This window comes from Emys orbicularis, chromosome 6 (assembly GCF_028017835.1).
Source record: "Emys orbicularis isolate rEmyOrb1 chromosome 6, rEmyOrb1.hap1, whole genome shotgun sequence".
Lineage (NCBI taxonomy): Eukaryota > Metazoa > Chordata > Testudines > Emydidae > Emys > Emys orbicularis.
The window spans coordinates 28,713,930-28,734,081 of NC_088688.1; the positions used below are offsets into that span (position 1 = coordinate 28,713,930).

The 20,152-nt window shown below is 42.8% G+C and overlaps 1 protein-coding gene across 1 annotated transcript in view; it reads right to left on the minus strand.

Moving 5' to 3' along the window:
• Positions 1 to 249: 249 nt before the first annotated feature.
• The window catches only part of C6 (complement C6), a 36,018-nt gene continuing 16,115 nt past the window's right edge, over positions 250 to 20,152 (minus strand). Inside the window, exons 10-17 of the mRNA XM_065406812.1 lie at positions 18,828 to 19,053; positions 16,505 to 16,676; positions 14,395 to 14,506; positions 13,050 to 13,182; positions 11,748 to 11,939; positions 7,977 to 8,067; positions 5,947 to 6,188; positions 250 to 431 (exon numbers count right to left, since the gene is read on the minus strand). Coding sequence (XP_065262884.1) covers positions 250 to 431; positions 5,947 to 6,188; positions 7,977 to 8,067; positions 11,748 to 11,939; positions 13,050 to 13,182; positions 14,395 to 14,506; positions 16,505 to 16,676; positions 18,828 to 19,053 — 1,350 coding nt within the window. The remainder of the gene's footprint in view (positions 432 to 5,946; positions 6,189 to 7,976; positions 8,068 to 11,747; positions 11,940 to 13,049; positions 13,183 to 14,394; positions 14,507 to 16,504; positions 16,677 to 18,827; positions 19,054 to 20,152) is intronic.

The window sequence follows — 20,152 nt, forward strand, 5'->3', positions numbered from 1 at the left end:
GCAAGGTGGAGAGAGAGACAAAGGTAACATTGGGCGTAGTAGGGTGTAGGAGGTAGAGGGCTCATTTACATGAGATCCTCATCAACCTATGAGCATGTCTGTAAATCCCAGCCACAGAGCTCTGGGGCTTTTTGCTGTTTTGATTTATTTGGGTAGTCAGCCAATCTTTCCTCAGGAGAGGCTGTCCTATGTTGCATGGCCTGAAGCATAAGGCCAAGTATATTTTTGGCTGCATAAGGCCCGAATATGTTAATTCAAACAGTTCCCCTGATGCAGTACTTCTATTTTCATGCCGGCACATTTCATTGCTCCCAGTGCACAGAGACTGGCTGTCCTTTTTCTACTTGTAGATTCCATTTGGATGCAATAAAGCTGGCTCTCAACCTTTGGACATTGGTAGGGTACCAGGCAGAAGCACTGTGACTGCGAATCTGTGAACAGACAGGTTTCAGCTTTAGTTGCAAATACCAGCAGGTGTGCGTGTATTTTAAAGTCTGGCAACATTTAAAAGAACTAGAAAGAGAAAATGAAATTGCAGATTGACAGATGACAATTCCAGACAGCCTTGGATATTAGTGCAGTGGGAATAGACACAACAGAAGTTTTAAGCATGTATTTTCACAACATTGGTCCATTCAAGAGCAAGTAAAATGGCAACCTCGCTGATCCATTTGTTTGTCTGGCCAGTTTTTATCAGCCCATGGATGTTTTGAACATAGACATTATGTTGACTGTATGCTTCCAATTACTTTCAAATGCAGCAATGCTGTGAAATGGATGCTTAAAACTTCTGTTGTGTCTGCTCATATTTCATTAAACCTTCTTTTATGTATCCTAGGCTCTCCACTACTGGCATACAAGTGACTGTGATTTCATTACTCATTTTTAACAGGAACATCTTCTAATTTCTGACATTCTACCCCAGAAATTTTCCATCTAAGAAAATAGTTCTCCCTTTCCTCACTTAAAAATGTAAATTTCATTTATTCCCATTTTATTTGTTTCTATATATTATTTACATATCCTCTGTCTCTGCAGTGATTCCCAATGCTCACCCTCAAGAATACCAAAGCTGGCCTCCATCCTATGTCTATTTAATGCTCCTTGGAACATGTGTGGGTAACACTCACCATCATGAAGGTTAAGTTACAGCTACTATTCAAAAACTAGTGGAATGAGAGAGCTGCACTATCATGAATACATAATACATTCTTAAGGATTTTAACCAAAATAATCTGTTTTAATGTCTCTACTGCATAGACAAGCCAAACTGGTTTGGAAATGTTTAAGTACAAAAGGTTTGAATATCAGAGTATCTATCTATCTCTGGAAAGTGAGGGTTTTTTGTGCCTATCCACAGCCAACCTATTAACCCAAATCAGTTTGAGATGTTCAGCCAAACCTATTCTGTATGAATTTATTGTGAAGAAATGATGGGCTGTCATGTTCTCATAGGACTTCTCCATAGTTTGCTTCTGTGGTCTTACTGAATATTCTTCTTTTACAAACAAGCTGTCCCCTCTGCTCTTTATGCTATCCAGAAAGTGAGGTTTTCTTCTTTACTCCATCTTCTTCATATTTCTTCCTTCTCTCTGCCCCTGCCCAGATCTCTTCTCCTTCCCTCATTTCCCAGTACCCTCAACCTTGCTTGGCGATCTTCCTCACTATATAAATCACTTCTTGGCTGGCCCTGCATTTCTAAGGTTCAGCTTCTCTATGGGTACATCTACACTGCAATCGGAGGTGTGATTGCAGCTTGTGTAGGCATAACCAAGCTTTGATCTAGCTAGTGTGGCTAGAAGCAGCAGGGAAGATGTGGTGGCATAGAGTGTGGTGTGGGCTAGGAATGCACGTAGAGGGGCCAGTGTTCTGGGCAGGCTTGTACAGCCCATGCTGAAGCCCATGGTGCTGTGTCCTCACAACTATTTTTAGAGACACTAGCTAGATTAAAGTATGTTATTCGAGTTGTACTCACACCTATGACTACAAAGTAGATATACCCTAAGATACAATGGACCAGACCAGAGGCACCAACTTCCCCAATTCCCAGGGGGTGCTCGAACCCCGCTCCACCCCTGCCCCCACTCCACCCCTTCCCCCAAACCCCCACCCCCACCCTGCTTCTTCCTGCCCCTGCTCAGCCCCCGTCCCACCTCTTCCTACCCCCGCTCGTCCTCCCTCCCCCACAGTGCCTCCCGGCCACCACAATCAGCTGTTCAGCAGCGGGCAAGAGACACTGGGAGGGAGAGGGAGCTGGTGATTGGTGGGGCCTGCCAGTGGGCGGGAGGGTTTGGGGGGGAGGGGGAGGAGCTGATCCACGGGGCTGCCAGTGGGTGCTGAGCACCCACTATGTTTTCCCCAGTGAGTGCTCAAGCCCTGGAGCACCCTCGGAGTCAGAGCCTATGGACCAGACTCCAATTTCTTTTACAAGACTGTAAATCCAAAGTAACTACATCGCAAATAATGAAATTACTCTTAATTTACATCAGTGGGATTGAGACCAGATTTTGGCTCAACAATTCTCGTTCCCCCTGATATTTCTGTTCCCTCACCCGACCCCAAACTCTCACCGACACACTGCCATTTTGTGGTCAGACTGGAAAGGGCAGCCTCAAATCTCTCACATGGGGAGAAGAGTTCCCAGCTGATTTCGGAACAGTTGCATTCCTTCATCCGGAGACATGTGACTCTCCAGAGAAGACGTAAATATGTATGTGATTTTTAATTTTGAAAATCTGGAACTTTAGTAACAGTGAGTAAAGGTTGAGGGTACTGGGAGATGAGGGAAGGGGAAGAGATCTGGGTGGGGGCAGAGAGAAGGAAGAAATATGAAGAAGAGGGAGTAAAGAAAAAACCTTGCATTCTGGATAGCATAAAGAGCAGAGGGGGCAGCTTTTTTAATCCAATTAAGCATTGCCTTGGATTTATTGAGCCCTTACAGTGGAAACAAACACTTTTTGATTAAATTTGTTTCTCTTCCAACCTTCTCCCCCTTCTTCGCTCTCTCATTCTGTGCTGGGCCTCTAAGAGGTGCAGCACACAGTTTATAGGCCGGGGGTAAGGGGTACTATGGGAACTTTAAGACACCTATGTGCCCTTCTGTCCTTGGGCTACTCTGAGTGAAGAGAAGGAGTGAAGAGGTGCCTTTAATAACTTATACAGTCATGGGGGCCTGTCTAAATTGTAGCAGCCTCTCTGGGCTGCAGTGATGCCTAGAACCCCTGCAGAACTGCGTGCTACAGCCTCACCCCTGACACACACAATGTGGCCTATAGTACTTCCCCTTGGCGGGGGTTTGCAAGAGGGTCCTCAGGAGGCAGCCTCCCAGCTGTTCTTCCCCTCCCCTAGCCAGTTATGGGGCTTTGGAGTCTCTTTTCTTTATAAAGCAACAGAGGGTCCTGTGGCACCTTTAAGACTAACAGAAGTTAGCTTCTGTTAGTCTTAAAGGTGCCACAGGACCCTCTGTTGCTTTTTACAGATTCAGACTAACACGGCTACCCCTCTTTTCTTTATGCCACTCCAGCTCTTTGACCCTGCAAAAAGGAGCTGGAGCACCCGGTCTCCGAAAGCGAGTGGAGGAATGAATGTGGCTGCCACCCATCCCTTTTCTGGCAAGGCTGCTCTGTGTGCTGTGTCAGCCAACAAACATTTCACAAATTTACTGGAAAATCACTACTACTATCGCCTCATTACTCAGTAAATAGCAGAGTTGTGCAATAATGTTTAGTATCAGAGGGGTAGCCATGTTAGTCTGGATCTGTAAAAAGCAACAGAGAGTCCTGTGGCACCTTTAAGACTAACAGATGTATTGGAGCATAAGCTTTCGTGGGTGAATGCCCACTTCATCAGAGTATTCATCCACGAAAGCTAATGCTTCAATACATCTGTTAGTCTTTAAGGTGCCACAGGACTCTCTGTTGCAATAATGTTTGTACACTAATCCTCATAGGGATTTCACAACAAACTCTGACTCTGTTCATTAAAGCTCTTAATAAACGCGGATTTCAAGTAAGTTATTTTTAAATTGTACCATTAAGAAGCCATTATGTAAAACAACAATACAGTCATGACTAAGAGAAACATTGCTGCCTAAACCTATGCTACTCAGTAGTACAGTGATTTAATGTAGCTATTCTGAAAGATTGTATAATATTGCTTACATGGCATGAAACACAACACTAGAGGTTATGTTATCATAAGAACAAACAGAGGATCATATTGGTGGCTTAATTTCCATTATTAATGCTACAGGTATGAATTGCCTTAAAGGGTCAAGTTCCTGTAGGTCATCTTGTACCCCTGTTTGGTGACCAATGGGAAATGAATTTGGTGATCTCAGTTTGAGGTTCGCACACACCCCCAATCAGCATAAATTACACTGAGCCAGATTCTGATCTTAGTTCCACAGAACTCTATTGATTACCAAACCTCAAAATTATGGAATAAGGCAAGCAAAGCCAAGACAGTTACTCTGGATTACACCGGGACAATAGAACGGCACCCACTGTCTTTATGATGTACTGAAGTATATCCATAAACATTGCATTTAAAAACAGTGATTAAAAGTAAATACACAGTAGTTAAAAATGTTTTCATTGACAAGAACCAGGGGCAGGATTCTCTTTGCCCAGCAACTTGAGTAGCCATTCACAACAATGCAGAATGAGTGTAAAATAATCAGCATGGTTTTACTCCCACTTTGCACTGGCTTAAATGACCACACAAGTTGCAGTGAACAGAGAATTAAGCTAGGGTTACCATACGTCCGGATTTTCCCGGACATGTCCGGCTTTTTGGGCCTCAAATCCCCGTCCGGGGGGAAATCCCAAAAAGCCGGACATGTCCGGGAAAATAGGGAGGTAGGGCCCGGCGGTGCGGGGTCGGGGGCCGGCGCGGTGCTCGGCAGGGGCTGGGGTCGGGGGCGTGGGGCCGGCGCGGTGCTGGGCCGGGGGTGCGGGCACTTGGCCGGGGGCCGGCGCGGTGCTCGGCCGGGGTGCGGGCACTTGGCCGGGGGCCGGGGGCCCAGCCGGGCGGGAGACGCCGGGGCCAGAGCCTCTTGGCCTGGGCCGGCCGGCCGCCGAAGGGAGCCGCTCGGCCAGGGGGGCTGGACTGAGCCGCGCCGCACCCCGCCCCAGCTTACCTGCTGCCTCCCTGTTTCAGGCTTCCCGCGAACATTTGATTCGCGGGAAGCAGGGGAGGGGGCGGAGTTGGGCCGGGGCCGGGGCCCCATGGAGTGTCCTCCTTTTTAACAATTAAAATATGGTAACCCTAATTAAGCCCTAAATGTCTAGGTTATATGGCACCCTTCACTGTGTACCTGACCACCACTGGAAAGGAGTTAATTTGCTAACCTTTTATTGCTGGAGACCCGGGCTCATACCTAGTTTAGGGATGCAGGAAAATAAAAGTGACCAAATTTAGCTTTGGAGTAACCAGCTGGATCTCCTGTGGGTGTTATGGGACTTACCTTATTGATCCTTCATGATGCTTGGATACAAGGTACTATGTAAATAATAAATACGTACAGTTTCCAAATCATTTGACCCATCTGTATGCAATATTCAGAGCCTTGTAGTCTTTAATCACACAGGAACAGATCCTGTTACTCTATCTGTTTCCTTTGTTGTGGCAGCACAAAGGGGATAGAAAACTGACTCAGCTTGGGAGTCCCTTTGGATTGGGGGTTCCCCAAATGGCATACAGCTGGTGTGGTCAGCTCTACACTCCCTTCAAGTGGGAGAAGTGCTGAGGAACAGACCTGAGTCTGCTCTAATTCACGCCAGGGACAGGAAGCTGCCTGTGCCTCCCTGCTCTTCTCAACTCGGAGTAGCTCAGATACACCTTAGAATGTGGACCAGAATGACTGTGACTCTCACTCTCAGAGCAGTGATGTGGATGTCAAATGTTCTATTCAGAGTTTAAGATCTCAATAAAGCACAGTCATACCTGAACACATTTCCCAGTCGTAGCATGTGTCATATCCACAGAGCTCTTTCTTTGAGCTACTTGTCGAAAGCTTTGCCCTTTCAATGGCCCAGTTCAGGTTGGTGTCACCATGACAGGGGCCAGAATGCAAGAAATGGAGTGGCTGCTCGTTAAGGCATTTTTCAGCTAAATACTGACAGCTGGGCTTTGTAGAGGGACTTTCAGAAACTGCATGTAGTACGCAGACATCTTCAGAGTAGTGGCTGCCAAGAGACAAAAACAAAAATGTTACAGGAGGCTGGAGAAAATGAAGGAGGCATACGTCAAACCCTAGATATTCCAGCAGCATAGAATACATTGACATTGCTACTGTGCAGTTAAGTCAGGGCCATCATTATAACAAACAGCTGCATGTCTATCTTAGGTACTTATACAGCCCCCTATCCCAAAGTATCCGAGCACATCACAGTCTTTGATGTAGTTACTCCCAACAACACTCCTGTGAGGTAGGGAAGTGCTAGTCTCCCCATTTTACAGATGGGAAACTGAGGCACAGAGAGTCTTGGCCCAAGATCACACAAGACATCTGTGGCAAAGCAGGAATTGAACCCATGGTCTTCCATGGCTCTAACACTGGTCAATCCTTCCTCTCTCAAGTGTCTCCATGCCAGTCCACCACACAGACATCCTTATTCTAGCTTGCAAATAATTAGATGCTAAAAATTCTTCAAGATAACAATTTGTTCCCTTGGTGCCTCAGGGGCCTGGACAGCTGATGTTGTGTAAACAGACAGCATTTCTTTCTAAATCTAAACCAGCAGTGTTCTTGGCTTACTTTAAGCCTGGTGCTCTTCTATGCTTTTTGTGGTATGGTGATGTTCCAAAAATTAAAGTTTAGGTCTAGAGTTCAGGGGAATCCATTTTTTCCCCATTTCTTTTCTAAAGTGGCTTGCTCTCCACACCATCATTCCCTGATTTGTGATTCCTCTTTGGAGCTGGTAGAGGCTCCCTGTTCCTGTTTGTCCTCTCTTCCTACAGATGGCTTAACAAGCCCACAGTTATTTATATCTGGGATGGCAGCACAAGTGATTTCCTCCAAATGCAAACAAATGTGGCATCAGAGTAGTTTATAAAAGGGCCAGTAAGTAAAAAAACTCCTGTGACCAAACACATCTGTCTAACAAAGTTCGAGGTGGTTGCTGTTTTTTTTAGCCAGTTAGAATAAGCCAAACTGGATAATTAGTTACACTCAAATTAATCAGTCTGGCAGAAGTGAGCCATCATCACTGGGCCAGTTTCTCAGCTGCTGCAAATCAGTACATCTCCCCAGACCTCAGGGGAGCCATGTCAATTCACACCAAATATGTTTGGGAAAATCCAGAAGGAATACAGGTATTGTATTCATATAATTGACCATAGGAAAATGGGGCAAACTGGTTTGGAAAAAAAAGAAAATCAATCACCAGAAGACCCTTCACTTATCCCTGCAAAAATTCACAGGAGTTCAGCAAGTCTGGCTGCTGACTTCAAATGTGGCACAACCCAGGACTTCCCTGGAGTCTGAGGCCTTCATCAGGTGAGTGTGGGGCAGAATACACTAGAAGTCCCAAACACAAGAGGCATAAAACCAAAGAGCTGACCCAATGGCAACTATCAAAACCAGACCTGGTGAGACTCCACATGGGTAACACAGGCTAATAGGAAAGCTAGGTGTCTGACCTCTTAGAAGTCAGTGGCTGGAAAGAAGTTAGGTGAGGGGGAGGGAAGAAGGGAAGCCTGCGGGTCCAGATGGTGGGAGATGGCATTGTGGCATGCTGACCGCCGGATGCCATTGATGATCTGCAGGAAAACAGCTGCTAGCTCATGGATTTTATAGGCTATAAAAATGGCTGTATTTTGGACACCGTCTTGTGGCTGTTTTGCTAAGGTCTGGAACAGGCTGCAAGAATGCCATGGCTATTCTCATTTTTAACTTTCCCTGTTTGTTCACAATGAATCACTCCACCGTAGAGTGACTGTGGCTTTATATCCAAATACTGTATATACCTTACCTACAATCCTGTGCGGGAGACATGCAAACGCATTGAGATCCAACCTGTTTTTGTCCTGGGCTGCAGTTACCTCTAGCTTTAGTTTGCTCATCTGAAAAAGAAAGACGGTATCGTCAAAGCTACTCCCTGAAATAACTAATAAAAAGATTAACAGAAACTAGAAATCTGCTGTCAAAGCTAGAGTGGGTTTATTTTAATTTAGCCTGACCTCCCATAACAAGAGGTGATACACATTGTTCTTCAGTTAGCAGGGACACCCAGGTGTAATTCCAACATTTAAAAACAATCTTAAAAAACAATGCAAGTGTGAATAGAAATCACGCCACACAAAGGACAGAATTTCAAAAAGTTGAAAGGTGAAGGGGATGGGACATGGGGGGGCTCTGTAGTCAGCACCTACACAGAAAACATAAAAGAGCTTTTCCACACCTAGTTGTAAAGCACAAAGTCAGTTCAGCCAAAAGAGTCTTCCCCTGAGCTGAAATAGTACCCAAATTGTGGTGCCATTTTCCCTTGCTGTTATTATCTATTGGCTTATTTTACAAGACTTACGGTTATTTTTGAATATATTTATTTACATTGTTCTCATCACTGTGGTATTTTTGGAGAATTACAGAAATTAACATGCATGACTGTTGCCAACAACTTGCACAAACCAAACTGCCTCTACCACTCTCACCACTGAACAGATAAAGAAAGCAAAAGTTGGAGTGAACAAGCACGTCTCACAAAAAATCCTCAGACTCAGACTCTGATGGACTGTAGGATAGAGCAAATTCTGAAATGAAAGGCTATCCACTGAAAACGCCCTGCTGCCCATATGCCAGAATTCCCCTCTGGAGAGACACAGGGAAGGGCATTCCAGTGAAACCCAGCTGGCATAAAAAGATATAGGCAGTCCCCAAGATGGCCATGCCTTCAGGTCTTTATAGAAGATAAAATCTTTGAGCTGTACCTAGAAGTTGTCTGGGAACAATTTCAATTCAAAGAATGCAGGTGTCATGCATCTACTCTAGTCTGCACTTCTGAAGAGGTAGGCAGCAGATTTCTGCTGAGTTCAAGATGCTTCCAAGTGGGTTCTTAAGTAGATTCCAAGGTAAAGAGCACATTACAATGGTCTGTCTTGGTAGTGCTGTGAGCTCGATGGATGGAAGTTGGTTAACCTTGGGGAAGGTCTTGAAAGCTTGTTTCATGGGATTTTTTCAAAATGTTCAGGCCATGTCTTGACAAAGGGATAGTTAACCGTGGTGAAGCTCGCAGACAGGAAAAGTTGAAATTTTGGGGCCAGCTCTGCTGTCTGAGAACTACAACTAGGTATGTGCAATAGTCTTCTCCTGTTTTTCTGAACACTGTAGAGCAAGAAATGTGAGGAAGAAGCTGAAAAGTAAAGGGAAAGATCCAGTTCATTTAACCGCTTACTTTCAGAACCTTTGCTACAGCTTCTTTGAAGCCACAGGCAACAGCAACAGTAAGTGCAGATGTTCCTTTGGAATGGAAAGAAACCATTATTCATGGCAGGCTTCCAGTTAACCATATAACTTGCCATGTGACATCTTCCATAATTGCCATTTGGGGTGGCTCACTCTTAGACCATTTTGCAAGAACAGGATGTGGGCCAGGGCTAGGCTTAACTTTCAAGGCTTTAACTTGATTGGAAACAAGTTTGGAAAAAAAACAAATGCACAACTACAAAATGTAGAATAAGTAGCGAGGTGTAGTACTAGTGGAAAAGGATATTGGATTTAGAGTGGATCACACAGTGAATATGAGCCAACAAGGAAATTCAGTTGTTAAAAAGGTTAATATCATTCTGGGGTGTATTAACAGGAGCGTCATATGTAAGATACGGGAGGTAATTGTCCCACTCTACTTGGTGCTGGTGAGGCCTTCGCTGGAGTTCTATGTCCAATTTTGGGTGCCGCGCTTCAGGAAAAATGTGAACAAACTGGAGAGAGTCCGTAGGGGTACAACAGAAATGATAAAAAGTTTAGAAAACCTAATCTATGAGGAAAGGTTAACGAACTGGGCATGTTTAGTCTTGAGAAAAGAAGACTGAGGGGGGACATAATAACAGTTATCAAATACGTTAACGGCTGTTATGAAGAGGACTGTGATCAATTGCTCTCCATGTCCTCCTGAGGTAGGACAAGTAGTAATGGGCTAATCTGCAGCAAGGGAGACTTAGATTAGATATTAAGAAAAACTTTCTAACTATATGGGTAGTTAAGTTCTGGAATTGGCTTCCAAAGGAGATTGTGGAATTGCCATCATTGGAGGTTTTTCAGAACAGGTTAGACAAACATCTGTCAGCGATGGTCTAGGTTTACTTGATCCTGCCTCAGAGCAAGGGGGTGGACTTGATGACTTCTCGAGGTCCCTTCCAGCCCTACATTTCTATGTTTCTATAATTACAGGCCTTATTTCTTCTCCTTTAAAAAAATGCACTTCTAAATATTAGATGTCACATGAAATACCACCCACATTAAATATTAAGAAGTTCAAGGCTCCTCAGCCTGCAAGGATCTGGGTTAGATGTAAAAGAACATATCCTTACAACAGGGTCAGTGGTGATGACGTTCCCTGTTTAAGAAAATAGACAAGTGCCCTTGAAGAGATCGGAAGAGCAAAATGGCGTGAAATAAAATTCAGTAACACAACCCTGTTGGAGAGCACTAAGCACCTGGCAAAGGAATTTGCCTGGCTGAGAAGAAAAGTTGCTGCATGTAAAGAAAATGATGAGCAGTCTGGTGTAGCCAGAGAGACAAAACATAATGTGCAGCAGAGAATGGTGAACCAGACAGTAAGCAATCAGCTTCATAGCACGTTTGCTTTCCAGACTAGGCAAGCTCCATAAGAACACTTCTGGGGATGGGTGAGGATTAGGGGAGTACCACACACCATAATATATGAAATAGGTCAGACAATACTAATGAAAGTATTGCATGGTGCTGGAGACCTTGTAAGCTACGGCCCAGTCTCTAATCTCCCTTTACAAGCAAGCTAATGGAAAAGGTAGCCAAAACGGTGTCAGCTGCCAGTAACCTGTACTCCTCTCAGTCAGGCTTCAGGGCAAGGCATGGTATTTAAAGAATGCGTTGCTGTGGTGGATGATCTCCTCTTGTCCACAGAAGCAGTGGAAGCATGTCTTTGTGGCATTTGATATGGGTGATCGCCACATATGCCTGTACTTCCTCCAAAAAGCTGCAAGGGTGAACCCCAAAATGGCTCAGGTGCTTCCTCTCATCAAAAGCAGAGGGCCATTATGGACAACTGTTCCTTCATCTCCAAAGCCTGCATGTGCACAGTCTCACAAGGGCGAATTGATCTATATGAAGCTACGGGGAGAGCTGGTAAGATAACACAAGCTGAGGTTTCAGCACCATGCAGGTGACATCCAGTTCTACATTTCCTTTGCATCAAACATAAATACCACCATCTCCTAGCTTTCACAATGCCTAGTAGGTACAGTTGAAGAAAAAAAGTCCATCTGCAGCCTAACAACTTCACTGCTAACAAGTGATAGGTTATAACTCAGTCATAAGTATGAACTCGATGTAGGAATAACCGTATGAAATTCTATGGCCTGGTTATGCAGGAGGTCAGACTGGATGATTAGAATGATCCTTTCTGGCTTTAAAATTTGCCACACATCATGCAATGCTCCACAGTTAGTTAAATCTGATCTGAGTTACACTGTTAAAAAAGTTATTGATCCCACCCTGTTATCTGAAATGAAAATATACTAGTCACAGGCAGAACTGGGGTACTAACCTTTTTCACAGGTAAGTGATCTCAATATAGGAGGTGTCCATGATACCTCTTTCCTACAAGTGTACTGCTTTTCACCAGTGACAATGAAGCCAGCTGGGCAGCGTAGCTGGATGGTTTCCCCAACCTTGTATTCATTTTTAAATGGGGAGATTGTGACGCCCTCAGATACTGATGGTTTAGGGCACATTGATGCTATAGTAAAGAGACAATTCAAATAAGTATATCATTTTGTGATAATAAACACGGTAATTAAAGTCGGTAAAATGGATCTATTTAAAAAATGTTGTGACCATTTTCACAATAACGCTGACCTCTCATTTGATATTCTAAAATTTGGCTCTTTTTTTTTTTTTTTTTTTTTTTTTTTACACACAATTTTGAGTTTTGAAAAATTTTGACTTGCTCTCATGGTAACATTCCATATATTACATTTGTCTATCAGTTACTAAAAAGGAACAATCAAGTGTTTATAAAGTATGCCTAATGGCTTAATAAAACTTGTAGAATGCTGGTACAGCATGTTACAAATATTAAAAACAGGCAATTTGAGAATCTTATCAAACTATTTACAATATGTAATTATTAATAAAGTGAATGGTGCTAGAAAGGTTGTAAATCTATTCAATAAGAAATTCATGCTGAAATGTACAACCTGAAGATTCAAATCAATGCAAATGCATTGGGTTCTTGCCAACTATTTGAATCTCTCTCATTGATAGATTCAGAATAAGTTTTAGCTTTACTTGTTGATTACACTGTAAGCACGTCAGGATATGGATTTTATGGCGGAGATTTCCAAAACAGTCTAGGGGTTTAGACACACATCTTCCATAGAAATTAATGGAAAAGGTATATGTAAGTCCCCTAGAGACTGCTTTGGAAATCTCATCCTATGTAACTTGTGTGTCTGTCCAATCCAGAGAATGCTAGTTTGTTCAATCTGATTGTTATAAAATTTACAGCTCACTTGGATAGGTCTGGAAGTGAAATGCAAGTACTGTTGCTGAAGACATTTAAAATCAGACTAGAAAAGGAACTAGAAAGTATCTGTCTTCAGGCTTTCTATAGTACCCGGCAGGATAGTATCTTATTGTTTATAGAATATGCTATAGGAACATTGGAAAGGGAACAAATATGGTGAACCAGTAGGTTTTTGCAATTTCTAACTTCTATCAATCATTAATTTCTTCTTAAGACACAATTACAGATTATTTTATTAAAAATGGAACCATTCTATTGCTTATTACATATATTCTCCTCCTGAGTTTTGTTGTTGAGCCTAACTGTTCTCCTTTTTCTTACATTGGCACTCAACAGGCTGCTGTGCCCAGGTATGATCTGGTAGACACCTGAGGAACTGATAGCCAATGAGATCATATCCAGTCATGCAGGCGATTTCAGCTTCTTCCCCAAATGCATAATGATTCTTTTCATTCTACAATTAAATCAAATCCTTTGTAAGTGGAATACTCACTGACATAAGAAACAGATTCTCAGGACCATAGTACTGCAATTGTCATAATTTTTTTCCCCTTTCTCTGACGCGAAAGCCATGCATCCCATTTGTCTGTCCATCCAGGCGCTAATATTGTCCTGCATTCACCCCATTAGTATCGGCACATTGGTTACAAAACTAGGGTTCACAAAAAATGCTGTGTGAATTGGGTCCTATATCCTTCACCCATCCTTTGTTTTAGTTGTTGCTGAGATCTTTTACAGATCTGTGATTGGGAGAAAGCCCCTACACAAAGGGGAGCCTTGTAGCTTGCCCTCTATTCAGCAGTATGATTGCTAACACAGCAGGTATGCAAGATACAGTAGATCTATCTCTATGTTTATGGTAAAAGGTCTACTGAAGAAACTGTCAGTCAACATAAAAATATTGATCCCAGAAATGTAAATACAATTTTTAGTGCTGCATATGCATGATTTTCTACTACCCATTTGTGGCACATACATGGACATGCATCAGTATTTCAGCAATAGTGCTTCCCTTGCCTTTTAAATCTCTCTCAATTTTTCTCTTTGCAGTAGATTTGTATATTCAATCTCTTCTGTTAAGCTCTTACTGGAGGAAGCAGTAAGTTCTCATCAATCACTCCAACACCTAGCTGATAGTATTCTGCTTCTTGTCCTATCGCTTCCATGTAGCCAAAACCCAACAAGTCCAAAGTGAAGATGAAATATGAATTTAGTTATTGAGAGACAGGGGAAGGGATTTTTAGGAGCAGAAAGAAAACATGGAAAAGAAAATCAGTAGGAAAAAAGCCTCCAAATATAGAAGACTTTGGTGAAAAAAAGGAGTAAAGTTGGTAAGAAAGAAAATTTAAATAAAAAACTATATTTAAAAGTGCACCCACTAATGCCAGCCTAGCTTTTGTGATGTTTTATATCCCAAACAGTGGTACATAATATCAGCTTCTAATCAGTTAAAAAAATGTATTTATTAAATAAAGTGGAATCAAGTTGTTCAAGCTGGTGTCATGTACTAATATTTGGATACAATTAAAGGAAACAAAGTTTTGTAGAATGTGAATTAGTTCTGTGAACCCAGCAAGGAGTTTGTGAGGCTTGTCAAACCTGGAGCTTCTTGAAGCTCTCCATTCCTGCACATCACCCCTTATCCCGGGAGTTACAACCCTCTCACCCTGAGAAATCCATTTTCTGGTGGGGATGGCTTAAGACATCCAGACTCTGGTTCACCAATGAAAACGTCCACTTCCTTTCTTGCTTCATTGTCATTTACACATGGAGCCCCTCTGAAAAATAAGAGTTTGTAGTTAAGGATGCAAACTAAAGAGTGGTTAAAGTAGATTGAAACAGTAGGGAGAGTTCTCCCAACATAAGCCAAGAGGGAGGAGAAGCTGGCAGGGAATACTGCTCCCGCAAACCAGGGAAAGCAAGGGGGAGCTGGGCATTCTTTCCTCCTCCACTCCCCTACTATAACCCATTGAAACTAAGGGAAAGAGTACCATGTGCTGACAAGGGCCAGATTAGCAGAAAGCAGCCCAGGAAACAGAGGAGCAGATACTGGGCCAAATTCTCTGTTGACATCATAACTTCCCTGGACTAGCAGAGAATTTTACCCATTTAATTTTCTTGAATTAGGAGAAACAGGGCAAGGAGGACAGAAGATGGTGCTGAACTGCTAAGAAGTGACTGTGAGCTCAAGTTGTTTGGTCAGTGTTAGGGTTCATCATCAGTTGGTTGGGTCATACGGAAGGTAGTCAAAAGTCTATTCCCTGACTACCTAGTTCAGGCAAGGACTTAGGCTAGGTCTACACTACTGGGGGGGGGGGGGGTCAACCTAAGATACGCAACTTCAGCTACGTGAATAGCGTAGCTGAAGTTGCGTATTTTAGGTCGACTTACCTGGCTGTGAGGACGGCGGCGAGTCGACCGCTGCCGCGCCGCCGTCGACTCCGCTTCCGCCTCTTGCCGCGGTGGATTTCCGGAGTCGATGGCAGAGCCATCGGGGATCGATTTCATCGCGTCTAGTGAAGACGCGATAAGTCGATCCCCAATAGATCGATTGCTACCCGCCGATCCGGCGGGTAGTGAAGACGTGCCCTAAGGAGGCCCCCAGTGCGTGGATATGAGTAGGCTTGGCAGAACTAGATTTTAAATATTTTTTACAATTTGGTGAATATCGATGTTTATTTTAAGCACTTTTTAGTTTTTATTGACTAAATTTTCATAGTTGTGGAAAACTATGTGGGGGAGGAGGGGACACACCTGATGACTATTTAATGGCAGCCATTGAGATTTAAAATGTAAAGCTTTATAACTGTTAAAACACAAACTGTCAGCATCACATTTCAAAATAAATATCCTTAAATCAAACTCTAATAAGTTCTCACATAGAACTTTACTTTGCCTAAGTGTAAATTTTGATTATCACTGATGGGAATTTTTATGTCGGTTTGGGTGTATACGGTGAAATTGACCTTTACTGACATTTACTAATACAAATCTAATCCCTCCAAGCCTAGCTATGAGGAAGCACATGCTATGTTACCTTACTTAGTGATGGAGCTAGGTAGCCAAGGGAGTCTGTATGTGTCCAACAGCCTCAGTAAAGGATCTCCTATATAGTCATTACAACAGAGACAGTACAACTCCCAGTCCCACCTCTGCAGCTTCCACTGATTGCTACCAGTGTTATGACCACCAGAGAAGATGCACCAGTGGTGAACTATGGTTATGAAGTTTGCTCTTCAAGACTCAGCCTTTGAATGAGAAACTAAACCCAGGCTGGGGTTGTATTTATGATTTTACATTGAAACCTTGCAAAATTCATGTTTCAAAGCAGAACCAGGTGGACCACAGTAGTTTTGGTCACATTTCTCTTTGAGATTTTGAATTCAAACCTAAAAGCAAGCAAACAAACAAAGCAAGCAAACAAAAACTTGTGGGAAGAAGAGGCAACATCCAAATTCATGTAGCTCAGAAGACAGGAATGTGTTTGCATAAAGACCCATGAAAAGAAACTGCTGAGTTCTGTATGACGTCAGACAGAGTCATACAAAACATTTAAAAATAACATATTGGTAATGCTATTGGAATTCTCTGGGAAGAAACAACAAAACCAAACCAAATTTGCATCAATTTTCAGACATTTTCCTCTAACAGACCCATCCACAGAAACACAGGCAGGAGATTCCTCTCCACTATTCCCTATCCTTACTAGTCACCAAACAGGCATCTTCAATCCCAACCCATCAGGAAGTGGAAATTCCAGTATACCATCTTCTTACTTGTCCACAAACATTGAGATGTAACAGTCCTCCTCCTGCTCACGTTCACCCTGGCACGGCTTCCCTCTATTCAGTGGTGCGGGGTTATTACACTCCCGGGTCCTTCTTCTCTTGAAAGCAGCATCGCAGGAGCTCCAGGCAGACCAGCAACTCCAGTAACCATCTACTGCAACTAGAACAGATGAAAGGAAACTCCAGCCACTTGACAAATCCACTCTACCTGCATTATTTTCCTTACTCTGTATACAACAGGAAGTCTGGCTGATTAACAGTCACAATTTAAAAGTATTTGCATTGTTTCCTAGCAGAGAAACATGTTATTTATGGGGTTACATTTTAAACAGAGATGGGCCAAACCCAAATTTGAACTTTTAATTTCAGGGGAGTCTAAATATTCCTTTCTTTACACAGTTTTGGTCCCAGGTCATATCCAAAACCAGATGATGCCTATTTTCTAGTTCCACCATATATGCAGCCATTTGGTGATTCCATGAGGCTAGAAATCTTTTCAGACAGCTCATGAGATGTTAGTGCCTTGAAATCCAACTCCTAACCTGAATTCCAGAGCCAAGATATCCCTAATCCCAAATTTACTCCAGATCCAAATCGGAATTAAATTGCCATCACCTTCGCCCATCTTCTGTTTAATTCTTTTAGTTTGCTTTTCCTTGAAACATGTTTTATATGAATTATTAAATCTACAGATGATATCTCTGCAGGCAGTACATGGGGTTAGTGTCTTTTGGCTTCTGTATACCTAGCTTCTAATCCTCATGTGGTCATGAATGAAAAATAAATACAGTAGTACCTTGCTAAACTCTTGTACGCATTTGTCCTTGTCACAAACCCCAAACCCAATTTAGCCCTGCCCAAAAAGGCTGAGTATTGGAATAGCAGAGTTGCAATCAGCACTAAACTGAATTTGCAGGTGGGGTTCGTAAGCAGTAATTCTTAGATCTAGCCAGGGATCTTAAACTTTCACTTGTACAGGGACCACATTTTAAAAATATTATAAATACAGATTCATGTTGGACACCAGATTATTAGATGCTATTATAAACAGGAGTTTGCACACTTATATACACATTTACATATATGTCATAATATAGATTTTCACTTTCAAAATGCATCTTCACAATATGGATATGATTAAATCAGGACATTGATAGAAGCACTTTCCACTAGCGCTGGTAGAAAATTTCCCGTTGGAATAGTTTTCTACTAGAAAACGCTGATTTGATACAATCAAAACATTTCACTTCTGATGGAAGCCAGGCAAGAAGACAGGCTAGCAGGCTGCCTGCTTGATTTCCTACCTGTCCACCCACCCACCTGCGATGGGGGTGGGGGTGGGTGGGAGGAGAAGGTTGTCCACATGCCCACCTAGTAGGGTCCTTGGCTAGCCAGCTGCCAGGCTGACAAATTCCTGGGCAGCAAACTCCATGGTAAGCAGCCTCCCTGGGTGGCTGGCTCCCTGGCGGCTGGCTCCCTGGGCTTCCCGGCTTCCCAAATGGTTGGCTCCCCGGACTGCCCTAGCTGCCCACCCAGCTCCCATGGTTCCCTGGGCTCCCCACCTGGCTCCCTGGCTGGCTTGCCACTGGCCAGCTGGCTTGCCACTGGCTGACTGCCTGTCTTGCCTGATTTATTTTTATTTTTAAATTGGTATTCTAATTAGTTTTGTAATTGGTGGAGTAACCGGTCATTTGTAATGGTCTAGTAATTGGCAACTTCCTATTGTAATACGTATAATAAAAATACAGAATAAAAAATAAACTGTGTATTTTTTTTATTATACACATTACATTAGGAAATACCAAACCACTTCAACACTTTTCATTAAGATTATCACTTACTAATTAAAGAATGCCAATTTATATTCAATTGCCAATTTACAAAATAAAATACAAATATAATTTAATAATATAAAAGTTGAAATGTTCATGAAATGGCATGAAAAGTGTAACATGAAATTATGAAATGTCTCAACTTTCATAATTTATAATATAACATAAAAGTCAAGCCAACAAAGTCCAAACAAAATGTTTTAATCTTATCAAAATGAAACTACTTCCACCTATCGAAATTAAACATTTCATAAAGGTCAAAACTAATTATCATTTTGATTTGTTTGAAATGAAATTGTGGAATTTTCCTCGGTGGGAAACTTTGAAATTTCAATATTTTGTTCTGATGGAATGGAAATGTGAAAGTTTGGAATTTCATGGACTGTGAACTCCAGATTCCAACCAGCTTTAACTTTTAACATTAAATTGTGCAGCTAGAAAGGAGCATATTTGCATCATTATGGTATTACTGTAAATACCTGATTTGTAATCTGGTGCACGCTTCTCACAGTTATCCCCATAGGTTCCAGCCTGACACACACACAGACACTCTGTTCCAGACAACACAGGTCTACCATTATTGGGACAGGGGGCACATTTACAAGGGTCAAATATGTCCATGTATTCAATAAGAGCTCTTCTGAGGTTGCGCCGTTTAGTCACTGCACAGGGGAAGTTCTTCACCAAATCCAGGATGGGGGCCAGCTAAAAGACAAGCACATAGCAGAGGATCATATAATGAACGATAAAGTGAAAATTTCCTTGCAGTACAGAGTTAGCTGTATTGACTTCTTGCTATGGATAGCTGCAGGGCATCAACATATCCCAAATAGCTAAAAAAAAAAAAATGCATCTTTTTTAAAGACATCAGAGCCTACAAAGCTATGTGCATAAGATACTGGGAGTGTGGTTCATGGTGCAATTTCTTGGTATTTAACAGGACATGAAAACTCCATGCATATAGATCACCCATATCTATATTTTCCTCTTCACACGGGTGAGGGCCTAATGGGCAAGTGGCAAAGAATTAGCAATATACACTTTAAAATCATACCAGGTAAGATGGTGTAAACAAAGTCATGGTGATCATGTACGCTCGCAGGAGATGCAGTAATATACAGGGGTGAGCAATGTGATGGGACCAATATTACATTTACTGTTTAGTTACAGTCTATGTTTTCCAAACTAGGAGTGGTTGTGGAGTTTGCACAATGAGGAAGTCAGCTAACTTTCTGCACACAGCTAGTGCATTGCTTTCCTTCTTTCCCAAAACAACCACTTCCTACTACCAAGCTCCAGGGGACTCCTCCTTCCCAATGAGGTCTGAAAATAGGCCCAGTGACTCCCCTCACTCCCTGTGGCTGTCCAGCGCCCTTCAATTTGGACACCTAGTACTAAGAGTTAATTTAACAGGCTGAGGGATACAAAAAGTAGTTCTAGCAAATGTTTACAAAACTCTCTCAAATATTTTGTATATGTGAAATAATCCTCAGTCTCATTCCAGGGAACAAGATGAAAAAGAATGAAGGGCCTTAGTCCAGCGGTTCGCAAACTGTGGGTCGCAGGGCTGGCTTACACTTGCTGGGGCCTGGGGCCGCAGCCCGTGCCCCACCACCCAGGGCCGAAGTCTGAGGGGCGGCGGGAGTCAGGTTACAGGCCTCCTGCCTGGGGCTGAAACCCTTGGGCTTTGGCCCCCACTCCTGGGGTGGTGGAGCTCAGGCTTTGGTTTTGCCCCTGATCCCCTCAGGGCAGCAGGGCTTGGGCGGGCTCAGGCTTGGGTCCCCCACTCCTGGGGTCCTATTGT